This window comes from Sebastes umbrosus, chromosome 14, assembly GCF_015220745.1.
Source record: "Sebastes umbrosus isolate fSebUmb1 chromosome 14, fSebUmb1.pri, whole genome shotgun sequence".
In the NCBI taxonomy this organism is placed as follows: Eukaryota; Metazoa; Chordata; class Actinopteri; order Perciformes; family Sebastidae; genus Sebastes; species Sebastes umbrosus.
The window spans coordinates 11,137,957-11,158,971 of NC_051282.1; the positions used below are offsets into that span (position 1 = coordinate 11,137,957).

At 40.7% G+C, this 21,015-nt stretch overlaps 1 protein-coding gene across 6 annotated transcripts in view; it reads left to right on the forward strand.

Moving 5' to 3' along the window:
- Nucleotides 1-21,015, forward strand: part of LOC119501627 (meiosis inhibitor protein 1) — a 71,689-nt gene that overhangs the window by 32,783 nt on the left and 17,891 nt on the right. For 4 of the 6 annotated variants that reach the window (XM_037792104.1, XM_037792108.1, XM_037792109.1 and 1 more), the window contains 10 exons: nucleotides 750-810; nucleotides 2,187-2,284; nucleotides 7,025-7,205; nucleotides 8,546-8,696; nucleotides 10,272-10,469; nucleotides 10,577-10,693; nucleotides 10,936-11,125; nucleotides 16,847-16,963; nucleotides 18,687-18,797; nucleotides 20,799-20,986. In XM_037792104.1, coding sequence (XP_037648032.1) covers nucleotides 750-810; nucleotides 2,187-2,284; nucleotides 7,025-7,205; nucleotides 8,546-8,696; nucleotides 10,272-10,469; nucleotides 10,577-10,693; nucleotides 10,936-11,125; nucleotides 16,847-16,963; nucleotides 18,687-18,797; nucleotides 20,799-20,986 — 1,412 coding nt within the window. The remainder of the gene's footprint in view (nucleotides 1-749; nucleotides 811-2,186; nucleotides 2,285-7,024; nucleotides 7,206-8,545; nucleotides 8,697-10,271; nucleotides 10,470-10,576; nucleotides 10,694-10,935; nucleotides 11,126-16,846; nucleotides 16,964-18,686; nucleotides 18,798-20,798; nucleotides 20,987-21,015) is intronic. The other 2 variants (XM_037792105.1, XM_037792106.1) reach the window with 2 other exon arrangements.

The following is a 21,015-nucleotide window of genomic DNA, read 5'->3' on the forward strand; positions in this document are numbered from 1 at the left end:
ATATCACTGTAGGGGGAGAACTAAGCAATCTGTCCAAAGCTGGCAATCCACATGATGAGCCTCAATTATTGACAGAAAACTCTTTGCCTCGGGCATCAAGTCAAGCCAGTGTGGGGCATTAAAAAGAAACTCTGGCTTTATATTTACGCTGAGAGCAGTTAACAAAGCAGAACGAAAATTTTCTGCTGATATGGCTGAGCGGTATCTTGGCATAGGTCCACAAGAGAGAGAGTTAGTAGTTTTATGAAATTAAAACGTCCCTCTAACAAGTGAGGGGTGCTCTCTCTCTCTCTCTCTCTCTCTCTCTCTCTCTCTCTCTCTCTCTCTCTCTCTCTCTCTCTCTCTCTCTCTCTCTCTCTCTCTCTCTCTCACTGCGCCACTGATACAGCCAAGACATTAAGTACAGCTTTACGATATAGCTTTTTGTCCCCCATAGAATTAAAATAGCACTGCTGTCTCATTACCTCCAATGTGGCCAAATGATGAGCTTTCCCCCTGATCCTTCAGAGTATATTCTGAATATAGTGTGTAGCTTGAAAACTAATGTGAGATTAAAATATGAAGGTTTGGGGATCATCATTGACTGAGACTCAAATCATGTGGCTGATTTCTGTTGTCTCTCTACTGTGTAACTTTAGTTTTGAAAAGTGTTTTATAAATAGTAAATAGTTACCCATCCTTCTCCCCTTCCTCGTTTCTTACTGTCTCATCCTTCCTTTATTCTGCTCCTCACCTCCTCTTCCCTCCAGCGTCCTCTGGTTTCTACAGGCTGCCTCTGGAACACAAAGGGCTCCTCTGTGCGGGAAACAGGTACAGTGTAACAGGATAACCTGAGGACACACACACCAATTAACAGTGTAGCTGTGTGTGTGTGTGTGTTAAAACCACAGTGGCTCAGAGAGTTGAGTTCTTATTATCATTCCCTGTAGGCGCACATTGAACAATGAGACAGATAATTCGACTGAGGCATCTGTCATTTCTGAGTCACTCTGTACTTTTTTCCAATAAGCCCGTCGCCTCAGCAGTGAGTCGGTCTCAGAGCAACGGATCTGCAGCTTCAAAGCCTATTGTGTGTGTGTGTGTGCGTGTGTTTGCGTATGTAAGCATATATGCTTTTGTTTGTGTGTTGTGCTTTTGTGTGTGTTAGTGTGGTCATAAAGGTGGTTGACTAAGTAGGCTTTAGGCCCCCCTGCTCTGAGCTGTAATGAAACTGAACCAAGCCGTGCTTGTGTTGCATATTTGAAAGGACTAAGTCAAGTCACATCCTGTCCTGTGTCTCACAGTTCACTCTTCATTGTTTTGACCGTGCATTGTGGAGTATTTGTGCTTTGCAGTGGTGTAAAGTTACTAAATACATTTACTCAAGTACTGTACTTGCGTACAAATTTCAGGTACTTGTACAGTACTTGTACTTTTCTTCTTATGCCACTTTTTACTCCACTACATTTATCTGACAGCTTCAGTTACTTTACAAAGATAAGATTTTTGCCTATAAAACAAAGAAAAAACTTATACAATATGTTTTGTTGTAATTTAACTACCCACCAGTACAAGAACAGCTGAAATAATTAGTTGATTAATCACTTAAGAGAAAATTGATTTGCAGCTATTTCGATAATCATTGAAGTCATTTTTCATGCAAAAACATTTCATGATTCCAGGTTCACAAATGTAATGATTATTTGCTGTTTCTCCTTTTATTTATTTTGATAATTTTAATTATATTTTTTAAATAATTTTGAGGTTTGTCTTATTGTTTGGACAAAATGAGCATTGTTTGGGCTCTGTAAAAATTCAGAAAATAATGAGAAATACTGTCATTAATACCCAATAGATGAATGGAGAAAATAACCAACACATAATGAAAATAAGTTGTAAGTAAGTCAGTTGTAGTCCTTTAATACCTTAAGTACATTTTCCTTATTATAGCTACATACTTTTAATTAAGTAATATTTTCAATGCCGACATTTTACTTGTAACAGAGTATTTCTACAGTGTGGTTTAGGTACTTTTACTTAAGTAAAGAATCTGAATACTTTCTCCACCACTGGTGTTCTGTTTGTCTCAGGTTCCCTCATTCTCCCTTTATCTCTGCAGTTTTCCTACTCTGTTTCGACTGTCTTTTCTATGTATCTGAGTATATCTTCTCTCACTCTGTATTTCTCCCTCTTACCAATTCTTTCAGGCATCCATATCTGAATACATCTTGCTGTGGTTTTCTACAGAAACTCAGTATGTGTCTGCTGTTCCAGTCAGACCCTGCTTCTGGCGCCTGTCAGCGTGGTATGCAAATACACACACACACACACACACACACATGCACCACTCACAAAGCTACCAGTGAAACTCTGTTGTTCCTGTCAGCTTACACGCAATGATGTCATGCTACCAGTCATCTGAGAATGTTGAAGTGTCAAGCAGAACTGTTGATACTGTTTGCAAGATATGTTTGCTATGTGTAAAAAGGTCAGGTCTGGTCAGTTAGTTAGAATATAACTCAGTGAGTTTCACCATGAATTTTAGTGTCCATTGAAAAGTGCCCATCTTAATCCCAGTGAACACCTATAAATACCCGTGGAAACACTTTGACTTGACTGACCGTTTGTCAGCAATCATATCATTGATATTTAAAGTTACTACAAGGAACTTTTAACTGCTTGTGAAACAGACTCAATGTAATACTGATGCCACTATATAACCTACAGAAGCAAAGGAGACCATAAGCGAGAAGATTGGCTATTTCTGTAGTGATGGTGGAAATTCTTAATGCTATTGCGATTTGCTGCGACATCAGACAAAGTGATTTACGGCATGCAGGTTCACCAGAATCTCCTTCAGCTCAGACTCCATTGGGGCCTCCGGCAGCGACCAGCCCACTGCGGACAGACCCAGATCCGGTTTAGCTGCCGCCCTCGAAACAGCAGTCGGAGCTCGGTCGGGAGGCAGAGAGCTCTGCGCCCAGCAGCAGCAGCAAAGAATATAGAGCAAAGCAAAGAGACGAAACTCTGGTGCTTTTTTGACAACAGCTGCTAGATGGCGCTGTGGTAGCGCTGCTGCCATTTTGGACTGAAAACACCAATAAGTCTGTGGCCACGGATGTATAAAAAGACGTCTGTAAATCAGAGGATATTCTTTTTGAGGTATATCAACTTTTTAGTACGAACACTTAAATACCCTTATTTAAATCATTATATCATAAAAGCTGTAAAATTCACTAATAGCCGCCAACTCCAGAGTTATTTTCCTCGGCATAATGAATATGCATCAGACCCACAGGACTGCACCGCCCTGCACGTTCATATGACATGTCCGGTTCTACCAGCTTCCTGCTAGCTGCATGGTGCTGTAATAATGGATATATTGGCTGTAATTCATCACTTTATCTTATAATACACCCATGGGCTGTATGCTGTAAGCCTGTACCGTGGTGGATGTATTAACGTCTTTGATCCCAAACAACCGGCTATCGGCCAGTAGCTAGTAGAGATAGTAGCACGACATAAACAGAATTTAATGTAGATGTAGGCTATTTACTAACACGTAGGGCAAAAGCACAGGGCACAATCTCTTATATCTCCATGGTCTGTGGTCTATTGTATATCCATTTTGGAGCTCCTTGCCATAAAAAGATTGAGATTGGTCTCAAAATCTGTGTGCTGGGTTTTTCGAACTTCCATTTATGCCTATTGCTCACTGTATGCTCCTCTGGGAAAGCTGGTTAAAAAAATTTAATAAATAAATAAATAAGTAAGTAAGTAAATAGTTATAATAGTATGCATATTTATGATATTTTTATTGTTCAACACAGGCCATTTCGGTAGAGACATTCAAATTATGACAATAGAATAGAAATAATTTAGTTTTACTTTTAAGTACTTTGTTGGCGGACTCGTTACTGCTGTCTGGTTGTTGCTTTAAGTCTAAAATTTCGGAAGCGGAGCCAATACTGACACCACGCTGCTGGAGACCCAGGCCGTACTGCTGGGCCCGCTAGAGGAAAGGGAGGCTTGGGAGAACCAGGATTACACGGGGCAGACTCTGCTGCAGTAAAGTGATATGTTTTCCAAAGGGAGTCTGGCAGCTGCAGATCTTTACCAGATACTCTATTATTGCCACAAAGCGGTGGTGCTCATGGAAACACTACCGCTTTTGTCCACAGGGGCCAAAATCAACACAAACTGAAAGTTCCTTGTAGTAACTTTAGTATTTTGGTCTGGAGATTAGTGTATTGAATTCCCAGCTGACTTTAAAGTTATTGTGCTCACAATTTGTCATTGTCATTTGTCTCTATTGAATGGATGGATCAAAGTTATATTCATCAAACAAAATCAAGCTGACTTTATTTGGTATTTATTTATTTATTTAATGAATAACAAAAAAATCATATTTATTTCCTCTAGAATCTTTGGCGTAAACAGACAAAATTATATTGCCTAAAAAAGTAAATAACGTTTCCGTTTGTGTTCAGTTTGTGTGTTGCATGCTCTCTCTCTCACTCCCTCTCTCTCTTTTCTCTTTATGTTGACTTTATTCATTAATAACATTAAATAAATAATTCTCACCCCTAATAAAGATGCCTGTTCTCTTAAATTAAATGAACCCTGGGGGGGTCTAAAGACCGGCTTACACATTCAACCGACAAGCTAAACGTGTTTACAAAAGCATCAAACAATAGCTCTAGCTAGAATAAAAAGAAGGGACCCAGATGTGTTTACTGTAATCATGAATGTGTGAAAGAGCCTTGAATTGAACCCTGAACACTGTTTGTTCTTAGTTGCTGTGTGAAAGAGCTGATGCCAAGTCTCTTAAATGCCAATTCACTTTGTGACAACACAGATAACACCTCCAATTATTGCTTCAGATTATGTGAGACTGAAGTAAATGATATTAAAGAAAAATAAGTGAAGTTGTAAGTGAGTAAAAACAAATGCTAACATCCAATGCTCTTTCCCTTTCTAATCCCTTTCACTGTAACATCCCCTAAAATGAAATGTAAGAAATGTCTTATTAGAAACTGCAGTTGTTTCCTGGAGACATGATGTGACATTGAGACCTGAGTTGAGTAAAAATATTTCTTTTAGGTAATGAGATGTAAGAGTTATGCGAGCAAAGAGTGTAGGGGTGTGTTTGTATGCATGCCGTGTTTGTGTTTGTTGCTTTGAATAATGGCTTCTGTGGAGCTAGACTCCTGTTTGTTTCTTTTCCTGGCTGTTGTCCTCCCTTTCATCACCCTTATCTGTTTCCGTTTCATTTTCAGCCTCCTTGTTTTGTCTCATTTTTCTTCGTCTTGAACTTTACCATTCCATTTTATGTCGGCTATTTCTTTTTATTTACAGCTTTGTTAAACAGATTTGAACATCTTTTATTTTTGCTGTTTCTAAACTGTATCATGTCTACTTTTGTATAGCTGTCCGATTATTATATAACAGCTTCTTTTCCTCTATTATTTTCTGCTGATCAAAAACTGAGTAGGAGGCGACATGTCACTGCAGCCTGCTGTGTAGGGCTGTGTGTTGTCTTTCTCCCATCTGTTGTTTCCCATCTCATCTTCTTCCTCTGTCTGTCTTTTGCTGTGTTCCTCTCTCTTCCTTTGAGACATCCTTTTAGTCTTCTCTCCCCCCAGTTGTCTGGAGGTGACGGCTTCATCGGTGCCCTTTTCCTCATTTTTTCTTTCTGAACAATACCGTTTGTTTCTTACCCTTTCTCCACAGTGGTCCCTCCAGACCACAGTGCTCTGGCCACTTGCCCCTTTGGTTCCTGTTTATATTTATCTCTCCTCCTCTTTCTGTATTTCTTCAACTCCCATTCCCTCCTTCACTTTGTTTTCCTCTCTGGCTGATTGGTAGTCTCTCTCCCTGTAGACCCTGCTGTGGCTTTATAGCCTCTGTGTAGTCATGCATCAGTAACCCCTATCCGTGTCTGAAACCTCAGTGCTCCTTCTTCGTCATTCTTTTCTCTGCTCTGAACCTGCTTCCTTGCGATTCCCTCGTATACTGCATACGATGGCGTTTCCCCCCCCTCCCTCCCTCCCTCCTCGATTAAACGTTAAAATAACCTCTTTTTCTCCAGACCTGCAAGAGGCTGCACTGCACAGCACCATGTTCTATATTCAGTGTCATGTTTCAATGGTCCTCTTCTCGGTTACCGCGTCTCTTTCTGTGTTCTTTATAAGCTGCATCTCATTTTCCTCTCCCAATCCCTCAGCCACCTCTCTGTCTCTCTCTCTCCAGTTCCCTAAAGACCACCCAGAGATGGAGGCAACGTCTCGGTGCAGATTGTCCTAGTCTTTCAGCTGTTTCAGAAAAAAAAATCTGAATTCCCTGCTGTTCTTCTCATTCTCCCCTCCTTCTCTGTCTTTTTTTTCTGTCTTTTTCCTCCCTTACCATTTCATACAGTATTGTTTATTTACATGTGTATCATTTTCTTTATCCTCCTGCCCCAGTCTTTCAGTCCTTGAAGAGGTGGAAGCCCTCCTCAGGTCTTCATCTACGTACCTCTCCCTTGGAGCTTCACTTTCCTTCATACTGCTCCCCTTCGTACCCCACCCGTCATTCCACATCCTTTTTTCATCTCGTCTTCTTATTCTTTCGGGACCTCATTTATGAAAAAAATATTCTTTAACTTTGCCATATTACATAATATGGCTTTTCAAAGAATGAATTTTACTTAAGCATGCATGACTAGCTTGTTTAATGATGGATATTGGCTTTATGTTTGAGTACAACATATATAATTGAAAAAGTGTGAAAACAGTGTAACCCCACTCAGAACCTCAGCTTTGGCTTGGTTTTAGTCGTAAACACCAAATTGGTGAGTAATGATCCTTTGTAAATGAGGCCTCAGGGCATCTCCTGCTTTGTTTTACTTTATTCCACCCATCTCTCTCCTTCATCCATATCCTTTCCTCTCTCTTCTCTTGTCTCACCCTCTCTCTCTGTAACTTTCTCCCGTTCCTGTTTCCAGCATTGACTATTAATCCCTTTTCCTTTCTGTTTCTGTTCTGTTTCCTTGCTCATCCCCCAGATGTTGAGGAGGTGGAGAATCTCCTGCTATACAACCTTCCCTCTCTGTGTTACCGTCTGTCAGACTGGCCCTCTCTGCTGCACGAGGAGCCGGTGCTCCAGCTGTGTGAATACAAAGGACCAAGGGCCACCCAGTACTGTCTGGTGATCATGCTACACCTCGCCCTGCAGCAAGGAGACAGGTAATACACAGTGTACGCACACAGTCTGGACCACACACAATAGCATCCCACGACAGAAAATATCAAATAAACACACCTTCACCTACTTCACTCGCATTTCAGACATGCTTAAATCACTCTGGGGATTCGCAATGTTGCAGTATTTCAATGAATTGAAAAAGCAGAATAGCATTTGGTTTTGCAAACATTTTTTGCTTCAATATCTCATGTTCTGAGTTGGTAGTCTTATGGAAATGGTATGAAGCAATAAATATTTCAGCATCAGTAAAAAAAAAAAAGCATTTTGCTGTAACAAACTCTAAGCACTTGTGCCTGGTACTGCTGCAGACTGCTTTTGTAAGAAGGGAGAGCAACGTTTATTGTGTTTAGAGAATCAATGTAAAGAGTAAAATGTCTCCGAACCTCTCTGCACTTCATACCAGTGCTGGATGTGAGACGGATTGATGGAATCAAATAGTACAACTACTCAATACTGACGACAACCTGAAAATATTTTAAGAGATGTCTATCGGTGCTTCCAGAAATATTTGACATTTAAAGTAATGTTGAAAAACTTGCATTATTAATGTTCATATTATGACCAAACAAAGACATTTATTGGAATTGATAACTTGAGAAAATGTCTTCACAAAGCAGCCCTTGAGAGTACAACAATTGAGCGGCATCACAGTTTTGAAATAACCAAAGTACCAGGCGATATCTAGTGTCGGAGTATCTGACTCATATCAATATACATGTATTACCCGGCTCTATCAAGAAACCAGCTGCTTCTGCTCCAGCTGCACTACTGCGGTTCATCGAGGGTGTTCTTAAGTACATATTTTATGACCTCAGAGATACGTCGGCCTCTTTGGAAAGTTTAATCTGTCCTTCCGTGGAGCCTCGGCTGTGCATTACCCCCCAGGGAAGGGGATGAAAGCCTCTCCCCAACACCGTGTGGTCTCATCAAGATTAATGGGAGCTGTGGCCAGAGATTTACATAGCGTGGGAGGGCTGAGTGTGTGTGTGCGTATATACTCAGGGAGAGGATCTGTGAAGGTACGTGCTGACCGTGCGTTGGCATACATTCTGTCTGTATGTGTGTATTTTTTGCATGAGAGAGAGAAATAACAAGTTTGTGACATCAACATGCCCCTGGAGCACTTTGTCTGCTTTGCACACAGAGTTTGTGTGTTTGTCCACTTTATCTCCCTCACACTGCTGAGCTGTGTTTGACATTCAAGTATATGTGTGTCTGTGTGTTTGTATACATCTAAATGTAAATATTTGGCCACATAGTGCATATGAATACTTCTGATATTTTAAGTTAATGTCATCATCATTGTGTGTGTGTGATCCAGACTCCTCCCAGACCAGACGGTGTTCTCCAGTGTGCTGTGGCTGTTGCATTCGGTGCAGGCGCAGGGCAGCTGTGGCCTGCCTCGCTCTGTGCTCCGCTCTGCCCTCTACCTGCTGGCAGTGACACAGGACAAGAGCCCCAACCTCGACGGGGTAACACTGATCACTTCGCTGCACGGAAATCAAAACACACTCAGTAGCTTACAAAAGAAGTACAATAGATAAACAGCATCAAGGTATTATTTAAGACCATTTTGTAGATCTGCCATATTTCTGTATTTTTAACAGTTTTTATTAGGGCTGTCAATCAATAGAAATATGTGATTAATTGCTTGAATGTCCATAGTTAATCGGGATTAATCACAAATTAATCACACTTTTTTTTATCTGTTCAAAATGTACCTCAAAGGGAGATTTGTCAAGTATTTAATACTCTTATCAACATGGGAGAGGGTAAATATACTGCTTTATGTAAATGTATGTATATTTATTATTGGAAATCAATTAACAACACAAAACAATGACAAATATTGTCCAGAAACCCTCACAGGTACTGCATTTAGCATAAAACAATATGCTCAAATCATAACATGGCAAACTCAAACCCAACAGGCAACAACAGCTGTCAGTGACTTGCCCCAAACTGCATGTGATTATCATAAAGTAGGCATGTCTGTAAAGGGGAGACTCGTGGGTACCCACAGAACCCATTTTCATTCACATATTTTGAGGTCAGGGGTCAAGGGACCCCTTTGAAAATGGCCATGCCAGTTTTTCTACACCAAAATGTATTTATTTATACTTATTTAGCCTCCTTCTCGACAAGCTAGTATGGTTTTTAACAATGTATTCCTCATGTTTTGTAGTTTCAATTGATACTAGTAGCTTCTAGCTTTAAAACAGAGCCCGCTACCACCTCCTAAAAATCGGCAGCCTGTCAAATTTTTTTAGAGGTTAATTAAAAATCGCATGTTGCGTTAATGCATTAAAGAAATTTGTGATATTAAAACGAATTTGCGTTAGTTAACGCATTATTGTTGCTTTACCTTTGACAACCTTACAAAATACACTTTGACAGCTGAGGCAAGTAGTCTGCCTCATTTTTAAATATTCTATTTTATTTCCTGTTCAGTGAATCAATCTAACAATGTGAAGAAAAATCCTCAAGACGTATTAGGTGAGAGCGGTCGACCCACAAGCACTGCAACATTAAGGTGTTAAGGTTTCATCGAGATGAAGGTGTTCAATGTGTTGTTTTTCCTGTGCTCAGAGACAGAGAACAGCATGTATTGGAGCTCGAGTTCTGTACAGTTTAATATGGAAACCATTAATGTGGAGGCCACGGTTTACTCAAAGCTTGACAGCTCATACTCATCTTTTGATGCAAAATCCATATTCTGCTGTACATGATTCAGCAGCATTGAATATTCATTACAACTCACCCCTTTTTCTAAAGCTACAGAACAAATAACATTTTCTCAAAATAATGTTTAGTTCAAAGAACATTACGTATGCACTTTATGTTGACTATGAATATGTATAAGCAGTACAGGGGACTTCCTGCTGTGACTGAGGGCTCTGCCTCAGCGGGGTTTTAAAAGCAGTCTCACATGTTTGTTGTGAAGAAAATTGTTTTCAAAAGTGCAAACTTTTTAACTTGTGTTTGTGTGCTCAACTCAAAGAAAGTACTTTGGCTTTCTTCAATCTTTCTTTACCAACCTACTCAAGCCTCCTTTGAACTGCATCAGCAAGGCGCTCTCCTCCTGCCAAAGCTTCTCTTCCCTCTACATCCACCATCCTGCACTCCTCCACTTCATCTGTCGATATCCGGATCTAGCAGAGAAATTTGGGCCCCTGGTCCTGGAGCTTTGGTTGACCAAGCAAGCACAGCACACAGAGGCAGAGCAGACCATGGTAAGGGAACAGGTATTTCATATTTATCTCAGGCTCACATGCATTCGTCAATAAATAAAGATACATTAGTGTGTGTTTTTAAATTGATGAAAATGGTTGGATTTCATTCCTGGGTACAGGCAGACACACAGGAGAAGGGAGAGAAGAGAGAAAACAGTGATCAGGAGCCAGACACAGAAACTATGGAGCTACTGACTCTGATAGAGAAGTACCCAGCTGTCATACTGATCCTCCTGGTGAGAACCAGAGACCCCAAACAGGAGCTTGGATTTAAGTTGGCCACATTAAATGCTGCCTGCTGTCTCATAGTTTGTGGAAAACACACATATTTGTCTTTAACCTGCATTTAGTACCTGGTTGGCTTTAATATGTTTGGACAATACTGGTACACAAAGATATTCTAAATCAATCTGTTTTAATGCGTGTGTCTGTCTGTCTGTCTGTCTGTCTGTCTGTCTGTCTGTCTGTGTGATTACAGGACATGGTTTGTACCAGGGAGGTCCCCCTGGCAGAGCGAGCCCTGGCGGTGCTGGAAGTTCTTTTGCGTGGTCAAAGACACTACGAGGCTGACTTATGTGCCGATCTTAGGCCGGCCCTACTGCAAGCGTTACAGAGGCACAGTGTGGAGAACATGAGCCATGGGCTCGGACAGGGACACACTGCACAAGGTAAGAGACATAAAACACACACAATATATAGATTTATAGAAGTATTATAGAAATACCTGTTGCATCCCCAAAGGAAAACAATTTTTGAAGCAAAAATCTGTGCAGAGTTCAACTACCCCATTGCTCAAGTTTATTGAAATGGATGAGATGAGATGTACCGTAATCTCATATCTCGTAAAAAGAAAAAATACTACAAAGACAAATACACTGTAGTGTTACAATTTAATAATTTGTTGAATTTCAAAATCAGTCAGACGATGTTTTTATCGGGAAAGCTTCATGGTGAGGTGTTGATGATTGAAACAGCGGTTTTGATGAACACGTCTACGAGCAATTCATAGGTAATGCAGAGATGAACCACACAGCATAAAATATTTATGATAACTTCATGCACCTGCAGTGCAATGATGGATTCTTTCATTTGAAATTAATGTGCCTTAAAGGAATACATCACCTTTAAAATGCTTAAATACTTAAAAGGATCATTTGTACATCAATTACTCACCACGTGTTACCTTGAATTCTTGAAGAACAATGCCTCCACGGTGAACGGAGAATCCAGAAACGGACGAAAACGGAGTCGTGATGAATTGAAGTAAATGGGAGCCGCGTTTAACAACAGCAAAACATTATTATATATATAACATTATACTGCACAAGTGGTGTGAGAGTTTGTAAACAGATGTTTTGATATAGTTTTGCTGCTGTTAAACACGGCCCCCATTTACTTCAATTCATCAAGACTTTACTCCTTTTTTGGATTCTTCGTTCACCGTGGAGGCGTGCGAGGAAAACAAAGTATTCTTCAAGAATCCAAGGTAACACGCGGTGAGTAATTGATATACAAATGTTCGTTTTAAGTATTCCTTTAATCAGGGAGTTTTTGATATATTATGCGTGATTCCAGCTTTTGACAACGCTCTTTAAGTAAACTGCACGGGGAACCAAACCCTCTCTGTTGTTGGAGCTCATCACGTCTGTCTAGGATCAAATGCCACATTACTAATGCATGCTCACATAAATGCATAATCACACAGACACACACCCACAGGTTTATTGTTTCTTTTAATTTAAATCACACTGATCAAAGTGATACCACTTTACATGGTAACCTCCTCTGGGCCATAAAACTGTCAATTGATGTTTGTTTTTTGACATTGAGAGCTTGTTGGCCTCTGCTGCGCTGACTGGTTACGTCATTGTAGGAGTTAACTTTCCTCACTCTACTAATATATATATTCAGTTCTCAGTTTTTCAAACCTCTCAGCTTGTAGTCACACACTGAGGACAAATTTAGACGCTCTCTGAATAACCTTAATAGCTCTCTGACTCTTAGCGCCACAGAATCCACCGCTGCAGTAATATATTCGGTTCATTACACTAAAGAATATCACCCACATTTGCAAATATTTTCTACAGCAGTCACCGTTCACAATCATGTCTCACGATTAATGCCAACTGATTTGGTTTGACGCCCAGTTATATCTCATTAAAGCACAGGTACAGTTAATAACAGTTAATAGATTGACATAAGTGTTTCTGTTTAATCCCCTGAGTTTACCTTTCACGATGCCGCATTCAAACTTTGCACACAGCAAATGACAGCTTTTAATGAAATTGTCTCTTCCCTGCTCAATACAAGCTCATACACATAGTACACACACACACATACGTACATTATACATACCTAGTGGACTCCTACGCTGTGAGATGTTACAGAATAAATGCACCATGACAGTCTTTTTTTCTCCCCACACCGTAAACACTGAAAGAGATACCTAATTAAATCTAACTTTATAAAAAGTCAACACTAGCAGCCACACCTGGTCTCAGATGGCCATCTCCTGATATTGACTGAAGTTTCTTTTTTGTGAAATGTCTCTCCACAGAGTTCCCACTCCACAGAGTTCCCACTACACAGTGTACCTCACACGCCATACAACATAAATTTAATGAGACCAAGACATTACAAGAAAATAATTCACACCTCAACTCACAAGATTACCGTGGAGACTGGAAATAAACAGAGTTCATTGTGCAAACTTTTTATGTCTCCGTGCTGGCATTATGTTTTTGTGTTTGTCCGTCCATCCGTCCGTCTTTCTGTACGTCCGTCCGACCTATTCTCGTGAACGCAATATCTCAGAAACGCCTTGAGGGAATTTCTTCAAATTGGGCACAAGCATCCATTTGGACTCAAAGATTAACTGATTATAATTTGGTGGTCAAAGGTCAAGGTCTCTGTGACCTCACAAAACACGTTTTTGGCCATCAATCAAGAATTCATATGCAAATTAAGAAAATTTCACACAAATGTTTACCAGGATAAAAGGATGAAGTGACGTCATTTTGGACAGACATGGATGTAAGCTGCAGCCTCACTGGTTGACAGAGGCATATACCCACGAGGCGGTAATTCTAGTTCAGGGGTTCTAAACCTTTTGTAACTTGAGGCCCACTTCTGAGTTTTTTTAGATTTCCGAGGACCACCTTCCCAAATAAATGAGAAACTGGGCTATAAATATGTGTTATGCCACTGTCAGCTATAATGACCCACATAAATATTCAGCTTACCATCACCCATCACTGCCTGCCATTTTGAAAACAAAGTATTCAGGGTCATATTTCCTCACCATAACGCTCTGAATATTTTACTGGTGCAAGGTTGTCTCCAACATCACTTATTCTTTTAAAAAAAAGCTCCATTTTGTGTCACTGTATCCGAGAACGTTAGCTGTGTCTGTAAAGGGGAGACTCATGGGTACCTATAGAACCAATTTTCATTCAGATATCTTGAGGTCAGAGGTCAAGGGACCCCTGTGAAAATCGCCATGTCAGTTTTTCCTCGCTAAAATTTAGCGTAACTTTGGAGCGTTATTTAGTGCTCTTCTCGACAAGCTAACATGACAAGGTTGGGACCACTGGATTCATTCGTTTTTTTAGTTTCATATGGTACCAGTATCTTCACTCTAACTTGGATTTTAAGAGGTTAATCTAACCATTTGGCAGTACCGCTGTGGCCCACTAGATGGCGCTCTGAGGCTCACCCCGGCCCAGTTGTTTGAGAGTAGCTGTTCTAGTTGATACAGAAAATAAAATTCTATCAGTGTTTCATGTTGTCTTACCACAAATGCCTTTTTGCCTAAATAAAATACAATATAAACTTAATAAAAAGATTATTGAAATATATGTATTCGGTGCCAAGTTTTGCTGCTTGATAGTTTTTGGAGTTTGGACCTCTGGCTGGGCCATACGTCCCAGGCACATCGCTGGCAGGTGAAAAGAAGAGGCTGAGGAAATAGAAAGTACCTCTTACATGTCTACACTCTTCCCAGTAGAAAATGCTGGCGATAATTAAAATATGAGTGACAGTGGGATTGAAAATTGCCACTGAAAACTGCAAAACTTGTGTCATTGGCATACCAAAAGCATACAAGAGCAAACTTGTAGAAATGGATAATGAATGTGCTGAAATGTGTGTTTGTCTGTGTCACGCTTTCGATTTCTCATTTTGTATATTGCAATTTAGATTATAGGTATGAACTCTTTAAAATCCTCCAGTTATTATATAAACATGTATTCATCCTCAACTCGAAAAACTTGATCTGAGTAGGCCGACAAATTATATAGGGAATTTAAATAATGATGTGAAAATAGCAACTAGACACGGCAGTACGACATCTATAAAGTAATGTGCATGGATTAATAGGTCCATTGGGCATTATGTTCTTTTTGCAACATAATGGAAAGCACTTAGTGTAATTATTCTCACATATTGGATCATTTGAAAGAATACCTATGTCGATTTATGTTTGTTGGGCCATTCTCCCTGCCAGCATTTTCTTTCCGATGGCTCTAAAAACTGTTCAAATAGCACTGAATTATAAAGACAGAATTAAAGGCGGGCTGACTACAGTCACATTAAGAGACAGTGAAATTCTGCACTTTCTTTGTTTCTCTTTGTCAACGAGCAAATTATACAAAATTACTATTCATTCTTTTAGTCAAGGACGCTTTCCACAGAGCAACCACATGAAAGGTAATGTTGGATTTATCACCAAGTAAATGTGCTTTACGCGTCCTGAAATACTACTATATCAGCGGTGGGGCTATTTCGTGTAACTGTCCTGCCAGGCAAACTTGGTTTAACTGAAGTGTAATCACAAAGCCTCCCTTAAAACTCTGTTGTTTTTAAATTGGATTGAAATGGCGAAACAGGTCCCAGAATGCTTGTCGCTTCTGATTAATGTTGGAAGGGAAGAACCATTAATCCTCTGTTAAGACGAGTCCTCCCAGCATCCTTTGTTAGTACAGGCGGTGGGGAATCAGATACTTGTTTATCTAGTTGACTCTTCCGAATGAAGAGTATAGTATTGATTTAGTTTTAACAGACGGTAGTATCGGTGTGCACGAGGTTGCAATCATACACAGATTTTGTATTCTTATGTATATTTGAGAGCGAGAAAATGGCGTCAGCTGTGTTTCAATAGTAGTAATCCTAATTCAGTATTCAGATATAAAGACCAGGGGAAGTGCAACTTTTTGAGGACACTGGTGGGTTAGCAACCGCCTTATACAGACACATAAAGGCTTCAAAAATCACAAGTGTGGTATTTATTGATGTATTTTATGTCGTAGAACAAAATGTTAAAACTTCTTTAGCTTGTGTTAACCACAGACCATATATCAGGCTACTAGCCTAAAACCCATTTAAAAAAGCCATTGACTTCCAGTCGAGGGTAGCAGAAGGGCTAAAATGCTAACTAATTTCCGGGTTTTAGGACTCTTTCCTGTAGCTCTCTATTAATTACAGTCACTTCTGAATCATAATTTTGACAACAGTTTAAGCAATGTAGTAAAACAATAATACAGTATGATCATGTCATCACGATTAGTTCACTGAAAGTTAATGAATGTTAACGTTGTAAACTTTATAGAAGATGAGGATGAAACCTGACAGACTTGTACGATTGAACACTATAAAAAGTTTAAAAAACATTGCCAAATTTGTAAGTGAAGATGCTCTATTAGAGGTGTCTGCCAGATGGTTTTATTATGTCTGTAAACTTGACCAGGTTAATGAGCACAGCTGAAGGGCAGAACACCAGGGTGCCAGCCGGGGATTCAGAAACTGTTGCTGTGGTTAGCCTCTGCCTGCTTTCTGCTCATCTCGGGCCCTTTGGGGATTACACATCGTTATCCGGGCACGCGTTCCAGTTCAGCCCACTGTAATTTGCATTAATATATACTTTATATTAGCCTCTAATGCAGCGGCGTCCCAAGGGGAGACATTTTAATGTTACGCGCTACAGGGGTGAAAGAAGTGCCTGATCTTCCTGCAGTCTATTTCCTGTTAGAGTTCTCCTGCTTTTTGTCTCGTTTCGCCTTGTTTCCCTCAGACCCAGAATATTGTTATTTAAAGTGTGCATGGTAATTCGTTATATTTCTGAGTAAGATGTGCTTCCTCTTGCCTACTGTTGATGATCACTGTGTGCTCCAGCTACCTCTTGTTCGTGAGCCACAGCTTCAAAGTCACTGCAAGACACTCTCGCTTGTTTAAGAAATTCCTTCTCACTGTTTTGAACAGTGTGAGTTTGAACAGTGTCATCTATTTTGGCTTTGCTGAAAACCACTCTGTCTCAGTATCTGTCTGCCTGTCTCTCTTGGATCTTTTTCACATTTGTGTTTACAGTCGTACTTTGTTTCTCTCTCTTTGTTTAGCAGTGAACTCACTCCCTCTGGTGCTGAAGCTGCTTTGTGCGATGCAGGCCAGTGATCCGCCTTCATTGTCCTCCTATAGTAAGATGGACGGAGTGCACTTCAAGCTGCTTTATCACGGTGAGATCGAAAAATGCAGCTGGCCAGTCATACTGAGCGTTAACTCCCCACAGCTATTAGCATACACAAACACACAGCTCCTATACATTGTTTACATTACTCTACATGATCAAACACACGGCCTGCATCAGAGGCAGATTCAATAGGATGCTTGCCAGCAGCGTAACATAATTGTGATTGGCCCTGATGCAAGTGCAAAGCAGACAATTGCTATGCCACAATGGAGAGGCTTACCATGCAACTCCCATACTGCTAACCAGCCTCTGATCAGCACCAGGGACAGCAGCCGGAGCGCCCAAATTTATCAACGCTAATTTAACAGCCTGCCCTGGACTCTGCAGCCAAATGTTATCACAGACACAGATTTCAGTAGGTGCACATTTTCCAACATGTGAGACGTAACAATTACAGTGCTATAGATTTAAATCCCTGATCCCCACTCCATAATAACAAAAAGAAACCAGAAACCAACACTCACCCATTAGAAGTTTATCCTACAGGTCTTGAGCTCCACAAAGTCATTAACAACACTGCTTAAAAACCATGTCCTTTTTTATTGGAATGTCTTGATCGTGAGCGTCGCAACTCAACGTGGCCTTTTTGAGCTGAACTTTTGTCAGACGCCCAGTTGTTTCTATTTATCCTTGTCGCTCGCCTTGAAATCGCCTAAATGGACCAGGAGCGGCTGATTGGTGAAGATGAAATGAGGAGTTATCTGGCTGGTGGCAGCTGGCTGGAGGGAGATTGCCAGAGAGCTGAAAGTTTCCTACTCCTGTTGGCTATATTGTATGTCATTTTTCTGTAAATATCACAGTATTAAACGTGTGTTTTCTGTTTGAAAAGAACAAACGAAGGACGATAATAGGTTACGTCTCAAGTCTGATCTCGAGCGCACAGCTCATAGGTAGCCTACGTGGTTTGTTTACATGACGTAACAGAAGTGTATATAATGGATTCAGTGTGGACACGGTGATTTTTGGGCCCCCTGAAAGCTTCTGGGCCCCAGTGCGCTGCGATATTTACGCCACTGATGCTTGCTGATTACAGGCAGAAACACACACAAGACAGACACTCAGATATGCTATACGCTTTGCAGTCGTGCATCCAGACTACTTAAACACTCTTCAGTATGTTCCTCACTCACACACAGGTACTTACGTGCTACATAACAGACACATAATGATCTAGTAACAGCACTAAGACATATCTCTCTATTCAACACACAGGCATGGTTATCTCACCTCCCTCCGCATTCACCTATACTCCTTCCTAAGCGGAGGCGTCACTCGCTTTTGATTTAATATCCTCATCAACAGGGGAGTGCTCGCTGCCGATCTGCAATTGAAAATGCTGTTCAGAAATTTACGAGACACGTCTGGCAAATTATAACTCTAAGCGTATTATGATTAGAGTCGCATTTGCTTTTCTTTTTGCCTCGATGTCAACACGGCCTCACCCCTCTGTGACTTTTTACTGCATTAGCGAGAAATCATTCTGTGTTGGTAGTTGTATTTTCCAGCTCCTCATCTTTGACATTTACACCAGCAGATCACATTAATTGAGTCTTTACCGACAGGTGGGAGACGTGACGTGAAGCTCACCGTGTTACATTTTATTTGTCTGTCACAACATGTATCTCTCGTGTGTTTGAGAGCACTGCAGATCAAATATTAAGTGAGCCATCAGACTTGAATATGTGTGTGTCTGTGTGTGTGTGTGTCAGTGAGTAATATAGCAGGGAGATTGAAGCCTACCGACACAGGGAGCCTGCTTCCTGCCTTCAGCTACCTGTACTGCTGCCTGAGTCTGTCCCCTGCACACTGCACTGACAGAGGTTAGACACACTCTCTTCCCGCCTCTCTATCTCCTCGTGTATCTTTTTCTCTCTCCCTCTCCCGACGTTGCATCTTTCACACACTCTGCCTCTTCACCCTCTGCCTGTTTCTATCTCGCTCTCTGTCCCTCTGTTTCTATTTGTCTCTCCTTCTGCCCCGTTCTGACAGAGGTAAGAGGCTGACCTTGACAAGCACGCAGCATCGAGACACAGAGGAAATAATAAGCTGACACCTACTGTATATCTTTACATAATGGTAGAGAGGCTGCGGCTCAGTCCTGCACGTCATCTTGTGCACTTTAAGTTATGCCGTCAAGTGGGAGAGCATCTCGCGCATTTGCACAACAAGCACTCGGTTGTGTTGTCACCTTGCTAAACCTCAATATGTGTAACGCGTAGACAAAACCACACGTGCAAACACAAACATACACATACACACACCCACACAGTAACCTGGTCAGTAGGTTCAGAGATCTCAAACACGCAGAATGTCAGAAAGGTGGACACAATCAGTTTATTTTAATTTTTGCACATAATAGAAAAATAAGAGATCTAACAGATTGGGTGTCCCAAAGAGTTTATTGGACATTTCTGTTTAAGGGAAAACACTCATAAATCCTACAAAGCTGGTGCAAAATTAGAACCAAAATATAGAAGAAATAACTCCACTATGGAAGTATTAAATATGATATATAATGTAATAATTTACAGTGAGCTGCCATCAACAGGAGGAATCAAGACAACAATGTTAAACTGCCTCTGGCCAAAGACATCAATTATTTGACATGACTCATTGATTGCCGTTGATTTTATTATAAGCTAAATAATTTACGCGAACAAGATAAAAAATTCAGCAGAGGTCAGCGATGAGCTGGTTTGTAGTTAATAAGGTGAGGCTAGTGGCCAGAGAGCAGGGATGCCATTGGGAAGCAAAGCTAATTGTGCCAAAAGCGTTACTTTACTGCTTTTGCTGTAGGCTGCCTACATTCACCATCTGCTTCTTCATCACTAGTGGTGAGTTTATAGATTCAAGTTACTTCAGCCTCAGGCTAGATGTTCTTTCAACTGATGATGAATAGGACAGAATTACTAACACATTCCTCTATCTCAAAGCAAAAAAGTAGGATATTATAACTTTAAATAATATGTAATTATAGTACTTACAATCGACCTGGTTGGCTGCCTATGTACTGTATATAACCCCAATGTTATGCAAATGATTTCCCCCTTTATTCTGTTCATTTTTGCTGCATGCCACAGCCTGATTTCTACGTTGCATATTAGGTCAAATCAAAAGATATGTGCACCGTGGACGCGATGTGAAAGTGAGTGGGTGATTGTGTCATGTGTTTGAGCTAGGGCTGTCAATCGATTAAAATATTTAATCGCGATTAATCGCATGATTGTCCATGTTAATCGCAAATTAATCGCTCATTTTTTATCTGTTCAAAATGTACCTTAAAGGGAGATTTGTCAAGTATTTAATACTCTTTTCAACATGGGAGTGGACAAATATGCTTGCTTTATGCAAATGCATGTATATATTTTATTATTGGAAATCACTTAACAACACACAACAATACCAAATATTGTCCATTGCTAACAATAGATTCCTTGGTTTTTCTATTTTCATATGATACCAGTATCTTCACTCTAGCTTTAAAACTGAGCCCGCGACAACCTTAAAATCTTAACCTGCGTTAATGCGTTAAAGAAATTAGTGGCGTTAAAACAACTTTGCGTTAATGTGTTATTATTGCGTTAACTTCGACAGCCCTAGTTTTAAGTTTAACATGTTTATTAATTTGTAATGTTCCAAAGTCCTCACAGGTGCCACTGAAAAGTGAAAGTGTGTGTGTGTATGTGTTTTTGCGTAATTGTGGGTGGGTGCCTGCAACGCGTCACCATGCAGTCATCCAGACCAACTGCTATTCTCTCACACACACACTGACTTACAAGCGCAAATCCAAGTGTGATGACATAATGCTTTGGCCTCCCCAGCTGTCTCCGTGCTGCTCTCCAACAGTGGACTGATGGACCAGCTGCAGACAGTCCTCTCCTCCTCCTCCTCCTCCTCCTCCTCTACTCCATCCCTCTCTCCATCAGCCTGTCCTCCTTCAGCCCTGCTGTGCTGCAGCCATCTCCTCCTGTCCTACCTCATTACCTTGCAGCACGTTCACTCTGCTCAGGTACACACTACAGCCGAGCTTTGCTCTTA